Raw genomic sequence first — 11,643 nt, forward strand, 5'->3', positions numbered from 1 at the left:
ACAGAGAGCCGCAAATACTTTTTGACATCTAAAATGAAGATAACACTGTATATATTCTGTTTTTTTTACCTTGCTTATGAAATCCATGAAGTGCTACAGAGAAAATTGAATTTTATTTATGTAATGAACACATTTTGAACTCGTAAAAAAATAATAACAAAAAAGAAACACGCCAAGCTAAAAGTCTCTGTCGCGGGGCCCTCTCCTAAACTTCTCCCGAACAAATGCAGGCATAGTCAGAAAGCATTCAGTGTGGATAATTTATTCTGCCGGCCTCCCAGGTGCACAAAAGATTATTTACAAAGAAAATAGGAAACTAACTTAAGTCAACACAAAACAAACATCTATATACAAAACACAGTCTGCATGTTACCCTCTCTGTAACATCTCACTGAAAAAAGACGCCAGGTAGGCCCTGACCGGCTTCTCTTATACCCCATAGCCCCTCCCACTAGGCATAATAGTCATCTCTTTATTATTTCTTTTACCAAACAATCTTTCCCCCTCAGCTTATTTCCCGCTGTATTCCTACAATACATATATGTATATACAGACATTTATGGCCAATTCCAGGCAGCCTACAGTGTTTCACAATAACAAAGGACAAACCAAAAAATGATGCAGTTCGCGTGACCTTTCAAGCGCGCGCGAACCCACTATTTAAACCCCGGAACACCATACCATCGGCTTGCATAACCCCCTTATAATCGGCGATCACAGCGAGTCTCCGCGACCAGCTTTATTAAAGGTAAGTGGGAAAATATGTTGGCCACCCTCTGCGCTGCTCAAAATATACCTCTCACCCCTTTTTGTTTATCTGCCCGGTCGACGAAAAGACGCGCAGCCACGTTAATTGTAGAAACTAATGGTGGTGGTGCATGTATGCGCCCAGATCAGCTGTCTGCAGCCCGGGACGGCGTAACTCCGTCACATCATCCCCTTCCACCCGGAGGTTGGCGTTGTGCGGCAACCTGGAGAGATAATCTGCCACTACATTGAGTTTGCCTGGTCTGTGACGGATGATGAATCTGAAAGGCTGCAGTGAAAGGTACCAGCGTGTCAGTCGGCTGTTATGGTCCTTCATGGAATGGATCCAGGTGAGCGCTCGATGATCAGTTTCCAGCTCAAACTCTCTTCCAAGTAAATAATACCTGAGTTTCTCCAGTGCCCACTTAATAGCCAAGGCCTCCTTCTCCACCGTTAAGTAGTTGGTCTCCCGTGGCAGCAGCTTGCGGCTTAGGTATAGGACCGGATGCTCATCTCCAGGGTCCCCTTGGGCCAGCACTGCTCCCAGGCCGCTTTTGGAGGCATCCACCTGGACCAGAAATCTCTTCCTGAAGTCTAGACTCCTGAGAACTGGGGTCGTACACAGGCAGGTTTTCAGCCCTTTGAAGGCTTGTTCACATTCCGCTGTCCATGTGACAGGATTCCGTTGGTCCTTGCTGGTCAACGCAGTAAGAGGGGCCGCAATAGTTGCAAACTGGGGCACAAATCTTCGGTACCAGCCAACCAGCCCCAGGAAAGACCGGACTTCCTTTTTGGTGCGAGGCCGAGGGCAGTTCTGGATAGGTTCCACTTTATCCAACTGCGGGCGCACCTCACCTCTGCCCACTTGGTAACCAAGGTAGCGGGTCTCCTGCCATGCCCACTCACATTTAGAGGGGTTGAGGGTCAACCCTGCCTTATGGATTCTTCCCAGGACTTCGGACAGGTGCTGCAGATGCTCCTCCCAGGTGTTGCTGAAGATCACTACATCATCCAGGTAGGCGGCACTATAGGGGTCACACCCCTGTAGTAATTTGTCCATCAGCCGTTGAAAGGTGGCCGGTGCCCCATATAGGCCAAATGGCATCACCGTGAACTGGAACAGGCCAGCAGGTGTCCTGAAGGCGGTGTACGGTCGAGAAGACTCCTCCAGTGGCACTTGCCAGTAACCTTTGCACAGATCCAAGGTGGTGATGTACCTGGCCGCTCCGATCTTCTCCAGCAAGTCCTCGATTCGAGGCATGGGGTAGGCATCAAACTCTGAAATGGAATTAAGCTTCCGGAAATCAATGCAGATGGGTAGGGAGCCATCTTTCTTGAAGATGATGACCACCGGGCTACACCACTCTGAGCAGGACGGCTCTATCACCCCAAGCTCCAGCATCTTCTCCACCTCCTGTCGCAGTTTATCCACTAAGTGTTGTGGAACCCGGTATGGACGTTGGCGGATGGGATGTCCATCCTTTAGGCGCCACCTAATACATTGAAAGTTAAGAAAGTTTGGTTATCCTCCAAAGACATACCTCTAAAATCTCTGTCCAAGAAACTGGCTCCACATTACATGCTTATGAAATACAGACAGTAATGATGCCAGGTTAAACTTGTCTTGTTTAGTCATTTAAGCCTTCCAGCCGACCCCCCACCACCTGTTACGATTATGGTCATATAGCATACACCCTCAGACCTTCAATACCTTGAGGAGTGGGAAGGACATGATCAGAGGAGTGGTTCTGGATTCCTCAGTTGTTCATCTTGGATCCATCCATCATCACTAAGTCCATCACTTATTGGATGAGTGAATCTGGGTGGCTGTTGACTCTTGTTGTTGGTCCTCTGTTCCTCTGTGCTAACCTGTGTCTGTGTCTCCTTATCTCCAGCTTTACCCCATCTGGCTCAAGAACATATTACTAACCTGTACAATTTACCTGAATCCTTGGAACTGATCTGAACTTTGAATCCCTCACCTGTAGTCTGATTCCTCCTCCTACGCTCTCAACAACGACCCCTCCCCAAAACAAACTCATTCAAGTGAGTAAAAGTTTCTCAACACATTTTTGGTCACCAGAAGAGAAACATCTGGAACTGTTGGATTAACTCCCCTCTGCTGTTCTCCTCTCCTGTACCGGCATCTGTTCACAACAAATTGTGGTTGTGAATAATGAAGACTCTGAATCTTATAAAGCAGTCTCCATTGTGTCTGTATTTGAATGGGAGTGATATTAGATGCCTTCAGTTAGATAACCAGATCCTGCTTCAGCTGGACTTTGTGTGGCAGCATATAGTCATGTGATTAAAAAAGTGGTTAAAGAAGTGCTTTAAGAACAATACAAAAATATAATTCTGATTATTTCAGTTCTCTTTTGTTTAAAAGATGTTAAAATATGATTGTATAATTCTATATTTATAAAAAATAAAAACAATATTAAGGAGTTCACAGATGCTTCAAAAACACTATGTGTTCATATTTTAAATTACCACCAGAGGGAGGCTCATACCTGTACTGTCCTTGCTCTGGTGTCACCCTGTAAACACACTTGAACCTTATATATATTACTATTCGTCTACACTTTTTATGCTGAATTATTCTCTCATAGAGACCTGCGTGTAATACTAACTGCTAATTAAACTGCTAAACCAGACCATAGGACATTCACTGTTGGTTTGCTGTATGAAGATTTTAAAACATAATGTTTAGCAGCACTTTTTATTATGGCATATGACTAGCATTTGACTAATTTCATAAAATGACATTTAATTGCAATTTTATGCCCTGATTTCACAGAAATTTCACTTTAATTGCATTTGCAATTTAATTTTGGAAGAATTACAGCCTTAGCTGTACAGTAGATCAAATTATAAAGTGCTGCTGGTTAATTAATTTGAAAGCAAAACATATCCACCGTGATATATTTTATATTTTCTTAGTACTTTTCAAGTCATAGAATAAAACACTTCTTGTGAACAAGCAGTTTAATCAGTTTTATTTTCATAGTGCCAAGTCATAGAAACGGTCACCCCCAAAGTGCTTTATATTGTAAGGTAAACACTCTACATCAATACAGACAAAACTCTAGCAATCAGACGATGCACTACATGCATGCATTTGTCGAAAAGAAGAAACCTCAAGTAGAATCATGCAGCATAACTAAGGGAGGATTCAGGGTCATCTAATCCAGCCCAAACTATGCTTTGGCAACAAGGAAAATTTTAAGCCTAATTTTAAAGGCAGAGATGGTGTCTGTCTCCCAAATCTAAACTGGGAGCCGTTCTACAGATGAGGGGCCTGAAAACTGAAGGCTTTGCCTCTAAATCTACTTTTATATACCCTAGAAACCACCACTTTATGGATACATAAACCTTGGAATCATATATGCATAGAAATGAAAATGTATACTGTACCTTCTAATAATAGTTCCTAATGGTCACATTATAACGTAAACAGAAAAGGCATGTTGCAGAAGTAATCAAATGGATGCTTGCTTGTGCAACACTTCTTTACACTTACTTGCTGGTGGCTGTAGCTCAGGAGGTAGAACAGGTCATCTACTGATCGAAAGGTTAGTGGTTCAGCCCAGTCTGCATCCAAAGTATCCTGGGCAAGATACTAACCCCAAGATGATCTCTAATGTATCCATTGGAGTGTGAATGTTAGCTTAAGAAAGCACTGAAAAAGCATAGAAGAAAGTGAATGTGGCATGTTGCATTAAAACTAAGTAGCTGCCGCCATTGTTGGAAACTGGAATTGGCTGGGCCGTGCTATGAATTCTGGGATAGGTTGAGCCGTGAGGAATACACCCGGCCCATTCTTCAAATCTGGGGAAAAGGATGACACATTTGTCGGCCGCATTTAGAGGGGTCTTCGAATTTGGACAGCCTTTGCCACGTCGCGGTCACATAATTGGTCTACAAATGCGCCCCCGAAGTGTAAAGTGTGTGTGTTAGTCCCCATGTTAGTCCCCGTGTTAGTCCCCATAGGGAAATAGTTCCTCTGCATTTAACCCATTCACCCAGTGAAGCAGGGAAGGATGTGGCCCCTGAATTTGGACACAGCTATGATACACCAAAAGCTGCTTCTTCTTCTTCTTCTTTTTTGGCGTTTAATGGCAGCTGGCATCCTTGTAGATGCATTGCTGCCATCTTCTGTTTCAGTCCGTTATTACACTCTACTACTTATTCCTGTGTCTTTCAGGATCTTACAAAGCATCAAACGACGCGTTGACTATTAAATTTGTTGTCGACGATTTTGATAGTCAACATAATTGTGATCCACCTAATCGTGGCAGCCCCATTGAGGAATTGGTTTCCCTCTCCCGTAGAATTGATAATCGTCCGTGAGAGAGGGAAGCTGAACAATGGTCCAGGCTTCAAAGACCTGTGTTGCGTCCCGAGTTCTGCACTGCACCGCCTATGCTCCCATCTGTGCCCGCAGCTAGGGGCGCCCGCTTGGCATCCCCCCCTACTCCAGAACCCATCGGTAGGTGGTCGGTGAACGGTGTTCCCTTGCCAGAGGAAAGGGAACACCGTTTTCGGGCCGTGGACTGCTTGTACTGCGGGAAGCCAGGACACTGCATCGGGGGCTGCCCGGTTTGCCTAAATGAACCAGCCCACTGGTAGGCCCAGGAATACAGGTGGGGAGTGCTTTAAGTTCAGCGAGACCCCCGATTGATATTAACTGTTGCCATAGTGACCACCAATAAGACCTTCAATGGAGTGGAGCAAAATTTAATGGACGTTAAGCTAGCAAGAGAGTTAAAATTGCCACTCACTGTTAGGATACCTGGGTCGTTAAGTTTTGAGTTTATTATATTATTTATCATTTCTAGTCTTTGGTTTCTTTGTTAGAGTTCTGTCTTATGGTTTACGTCTCTGTTCCCTCTGTTGCAGTGCCTGCCTGTGAGTCTGTGTCTGTAAGTTCAGTCTGTGTTATGTTTCCTGTTTTACTTTGAAAGTCCGTGTCTCATGTTAATGTGTCTGGTTGTGCTTCCTTTGTCTCGTTAGGCCTAAGTTGATACCAGCGGTGTTTCCCATTCCCTGATTGCACCCTCTGTGGATTTAAGCCCTGTGTTTCTCTGTGTCCATGTCGTGATCTACCCTTATCCACCCTCATTCATGCTGTGTGTTCTGTCTGCCTGCGTGTGTAAGTTTATTTTGCATTTTTGGGTTTTTGTTACGTTTTGTCATCCAGCAATAAAAGCTGAGTTTTGGAGTGCACTTTTGCCTGTCGTGAGTCTGCACTTTGGGTCCTTTTCCTGCCTGCACACAGCCTTCACATAACACTCACGCCGTTAGAACCTCTTCCATTCCTCATCAGACTGCACCCGTAAAAATTAATCACCTCCGTAAACCATAATGAATTAATTCCCTTCTTCACTCTTCACTCTCCTGACACCCCACTTATTCTTGGTTATCTGTGGTTACAGAAACATAATCATCACATTGATTGGGCCGCTGCAGGTCTCTTCTTTGTGGGGAAAAAGTCGCTGCATGCAACCTTGTATTGATTACCATAAAGAACAAATACCCACTGCCTAATCAATTCTGTTTTTGAGTCTCTTCAAGTGCCTACCACTCTTACTAAGTTGTATCTATGGAACACCTATCACCTTGTTCAGATACATGAGGGGGATGAGTGGAAGACTGCCTATAAAACTCCACTGAGGCACTTTAAGTATATGGTCCTGCTGTTTGGCTTAACTAACTCCCCTGCGGTTTTCCAAAACCTTGGTCAATGACGAGCTTCGGGATTTTATAAATGACCAAGAAGACCAAGAAGCGACACGCACACTATGCTGCACCCCAGCCCCTGAATATTGGCCTGGGCAGAAGGTCTAGTTAGATGCTAAGAACATCCTGCTGCTCGTACATCCAACGTTCCATGTCTCGCAAGTTAAACCGGTCACCACAACCCTTTGTCAAGTCCAGCATTTGAAGACCTCTCCTGCCAGTCCTCCTGCCTGTTTTGCATGTAAGGGAACTCCCTGAGCCTCCATTTCTCCCTCCTCGGACTTTCTCACATGGACACCTTCCCCTCCGAGCCCCACGGTCTGACTCTGATTGTAACCCATATTCTAACTCATGTTTAGTTGTTAACTCACCACTTTCCTGCACTCAGGTAATTGTTCCCCTTTCTGTTGCAGCTTCCCAGGGCATTTCAGTTTCTGGTTTCCTCGGCTTGAGTTATATTATCATTCCCTTTGTTGTTCCTGTTCATTTTTGTCAAAGAAATACATTTGTAAATAATTCCTGTGAATTTTGTATTGAGTCTGCTTTTGAGTCACCACTGTGTGTGAACCAAGGATCATGACACAGACTAAGACTTCCACTTTCACATTCAAAACCGTAACTGAAGGAAAATTTTTACCTTTCTTTTCAGCCATAAAACTGCCCACCCTCGCATTCAGTACAGCTAACCTGCACCTGCCCTTTGTCTGCTAAATTCGCTCACTTGTCTCTCTTCCTGTTAGTTATATACATTAATACAGACTGCTAACCTTTTACAAAATAACATGTGGATATAGACTGTGGGTTTACACCATAAAGAATTTCAAACAACATTTTTAGCAGAGCACCTATTTTTAGAAATCCCCTTTTCTTGAATTTTAACCAAAAGGGTATATCTTTTTTTTTTTTTGGCACTTCCTTTTTTATGCACAAACAAGGAAACAGCCTACATAGAGATTATACGCATGTGTGAATCTGTGCATGAGGCGTTACTCTGAGATGTCAAATAGGATTTTGAGATGACTGAAATGTGTCAAACAGGAAGTTTTCTTTCAACAAATAGGTCATACCTTCTCTGCCCCTCAAAAACCACCTCTGCCACTGAAGAGTTTTAATGTATTGTCTTCTTAGGAAACAATGAATACAACTCACTGGACTCATTCGGTCTATGAGTATACAACTCTGCCTGCTATTTACACCACTGGCTTCATCATTGGTCTTGGAGCTAATGTATGGGGACTAAAGTCTCTACTGCAGAAATGGAAAATTCTTGGACACATTAACGTGTTTCTTCTGAACCTTGGAATTGCCAATTTTTTGTTCCTGCCATCACTCCCATTTTTGTCAGCGTACTACTTTATGGACAGTAAATGGATATTTGGAGATGCCTTCTGCAAGATCACAAGATTCTGCTTCAACTTGAATTTATACGGCAGCATTGGATTCCTCACCTGTATAAGTGTGTACAGGTACCTGGCTATTGTCCATCCAATGAAAGTGATGGGAAGAATAACTGTGACTAACTCTGTGGCTATTTCAGTCATGGTTTGGCTGTTGGTGAGTGTTCAAAGTTTTCCAGATATGTTCTTCCCCAAAAACTTACCAAATAAAACTGAAAAATGCTACCATACCACATCTACAGAGTATGTGGAGGATTACCTAAAATACAGTGTGGGCTGGACACTCACTGGGTTTGTTATGCCACTCCTTATCTTACTTGGCTCCTATGGACATGTGACTCTTGTTCTCTGCCGCATTAATACCATTGATAAGGTGGTGAAACAAAGAAGCTTAAAGTTGATGTTCATTTTGATTTTGCTCTTTTCAGTTTGTTACATCCCCTACCATATTTTTAAGAACCTCAGCCTTTATTCAAGAGTTTTGTCAAATCACAGGATGCGTCCAAAATGGGATAAGGGAGTCTTTAGTGCTCATCAGATCAGTCGTGGTCTTGTGTGTCTGAATAGTGTTTTGAACCCCCTGGTTTACCTCCATGTCATGGATATTCCTGCTCAAATCAGACAGATGCTTCATCATTTTCGTCAGATCTTTGTGTCAGAGTTCAGCAGTGTACCAGTGGCACAAAATGCAGATGTTTAACAGGAGTTTAGCACAGATGATTCACTTTGAGTTTGTTTATTATACTGTGCTTCATCCAGTTAATTATTGTTCTCTTTTCCTGCAACAACAGTTTGGGCACAAGTTACTATATAAATATATATAAATACTTTTATCTCTTTTTGTTCTGTTGTCTTGTATATTGTGAATAACTGAAAGCCAGTGGAACACATTTTCTCTTTTGGTTTAAAACACATTGTCTTTATTTTGTATGCATGATTGTAATTGCTCTGAATAAGCCTCACTCATTTTGACGGAGTCAGTATCAACAACCAGTTGCTAATGATATTATTTTTCTAAAATAAATGTAATTTAGTCTTTGAAATTTGTGTTATTTAAACACCTTACACTGAGAACTTTTACTTTAAGAATAGATCAGGAGAGAACACTGGCATACTATTAAAATTGATTTCATATTTACTGTATTTTTAATTGCTGGCTCACAGACCGCTTCCGTGCTCTTATCAAATGTTTTTTATGGCTGTTGCTGAGTGCGTGCGGTACAAGCCACAGAGAAGCAGCAGTCATTGCACAACTGTGACACTGACACCTTCAAAAACTGACTGCATTGTACATTACATTGTTTTTCATTCTTTAAACACTGCATTCTTTTCATTATGTGTTGGAATTAGTGGTCACATATCTGTGTTTAGAACATGTTAAACATGTTAAAAATAAATGGATAATTTAGATAAACCTGCACTTGTTATGCCCTGTTGTGTTGGAGTAATGAAATGATTGTTACTGTCAGGGTGGGGGAACATAATGCTCTGCAGGGTTTCTGTCCGTTTGATTTTAACACTTCAAAGCAAGCGTGGCATCATGAAAATTTTAATCCCTTTCTTTACATTTACATTTGTGTGATTAGTAATCCTCCTCAGAATGCTTGCTGTCATTACTGATGATGTAGTGACTGCTGATATAGATACATTTGTTGTACTTTTGTGGGTGTTTGGGTGTAAAAAAAAAAAACCCACAGACCAATAGTTAGTTCCACTTGCAATAATAATGCACAGCACAGTTTTAAGAAGAACTCTAACAGGCAGTTTTGCTTAATCCCTAATTACTAGTTTGGTCAACCATGAACATGGTACTCTATTGCATATTTGCTCTGGCAAAACATAAAAAAAAGTGTTGAAAAGCATGAAAGTGTTTGAACTTTTGAAATTACAACCCAGAAAGGTATAGAAGAGCAATGTTTCCATCAAATAACGGGCTCTTTTAACTTCCCCATTTCTTACTTTTATCAGCTAAGCATGCAGGCTTTAACACTTTAAAAAGGGGAATTGCTTCATTGCTGCCTACAGCATGAAAACATGCAGAGCTTTCTGCTTGTTTTTGTGCAGCAACAAATGACCTTGATCAAGGCCACGAGCCAAAACGCATTGGTTACTTGATACACTTGATATACAGCACATGATATAATGGCAACATGTATGCACTGCAAACAAAAAACATGTGCCCTATTTAATACTCAGAAGTGAGACTATGTGGTCAGCAGTGTAAACTGAAACATTCATTTAACAGATGGGCAGGATGTGCCCTGGCCTCATTCTAGGAAACAATGTATAGGTACTTCAGTAAAAAAAAAACCTTCACTTTAATGTTGAGCTGATCTTATTTGCTGGCAGGTTTTAGACTATTAAATGCAAATTTTGCAGGTAAATATTTAATTGTTTTGCCTCTGGTGAAAATAAATACTGAACAACATATTCTCTAAATATGCCGAAAACAAATAAAATGTTTTGCAGATGACTCCTAACCACAAAAAATTATTTTAATTCATAAAGCCAACTCATATGTGAAGAAACTGTCCTGTTATGACTCCCTTATCACTTGAGCTGCACTTTATCTCAGTTTAACACTAAACCACATGTCGATCAATAGCGTATCGGCTGTATCCTAGATGTAGTTGAGCATAATGAAGTGTGCAGTTGTGGAAAAATGCAGCTGTGATCAAAATATGTTAATATGAACTGATAGTTTGTGATGCACTACAATTGCTCATGAATGTTCAGTAGAAAGCGCACACTAGTGATGGTAAATTTGATTCTGTGTTTTTCATTGATCATTTCACCATAGTTTTTCACGGTGTTTGCTGGTGAAAAGAAGATTAAAATACTGGCTAAACATCAGTTGGAGCATGGCCCTTTATTCTACTTCGAACATGAAATACCTTCAGGAGCAGTTACATTTATGGTAAATGGCCTGTATTTATATAGCGCTTTACTAGTCCCTAAGGCACTTTACATATCCAGTCATCCACCCATTCACACTCACATTCACACACTGGTGATGGCAAGCTACATTGTAGCCACAGCCACCCTGGGGCGCACTGACAGAGGCGAGGCTGCCGGACACTGGCGCCACCGGGCCCTCTGACCACCACCAGTAGGCAACGGGTGAAGTGTCTTGCCCAAGGACACAACGACCGATACTGTCCGAGCCGGGGCTCGAACCGGCAACCTTCCGATTACAAGGCGAACTCCCAACTCTTGAGCCACGATGGAGAAAATTCTGGACACCCTTGAATATCCTTAAGAGCATAAAGACCTGGTTCAGTGTTCCACAACAAGGACGAAACCTGTAGTTCCTCTGTATCTGAGATTACACAAACACTATACTACTACTACTACTAGTATAGGGTTCCCACTCTGGCCTCTCATGTACAGACTGCACCCAAAACTTAGGGCATTTCCTGTGGGCTGAGCACTCACAAGCATGTAAACACCTCACGGTATCCCATGTAAATTTTGGATTGAATTATTAAAATCGTTATAAATATTCCAGTTTTGTTGAAAAGTAGTTGAGTAATTGTTTGCTTAAACTATAACCATTTTCAACAACAGGGGAATTGTTCGTCTGAAGGTCAAGAACTCATTGAACTCAATCTATTTAATTCAATAATGTGTCTCTTCTGCAGAAATGGGGTCATGTCCAGCCTTGGCATTTTTTGTACTGTTTTCAGCAGCTCTGACTTCCTTGTGTGATGGTGGAAAAGTGCTAATATTTCCAGTAGATGGAAGCCACTGGCTTCAC

General features: G+C 42.1%; 1 protein-coding gene across 1 annotated transcript; it reads left to right on the forward strand.

Annotated features, from left to right (window-relative positions):
• Window positions 1-7,500: 7,500 nt before the first annotated feature.
• Window positions 7,501-9,300, forward strand: LOC309696451 (P2Y purinoceptor 1-like). The gene has a single exon (XM_082517692.1). It carries the CDS (start codon window positions 7,624-7,626, stop codon window positions 8,584-8,586), a length of 963 nt encoding a protein of 320 aa, XP_082373818.1. The 5' UTR covers window positions 7,501-7,623; the 3' UTR covers window positions 8,587-9,300.
• The last annotated feature ends 2,343 nt before the right edge of the window (window positions 9,301-11,643 follow it).

The sequence above is a fragment of the Aulonocara stuartgranti genome, assembly GCF_965226115.1.
Source record: "Aulonocara stuartgranti genome assembly, chromosome: 20".
NCBI classification, from domain to species: Eukaryota; Metazoa; Chordata; class Actinopteri; order Cichliformes; family Cichlidae; genus Aulonocara; species Aulonocara stuartgranti.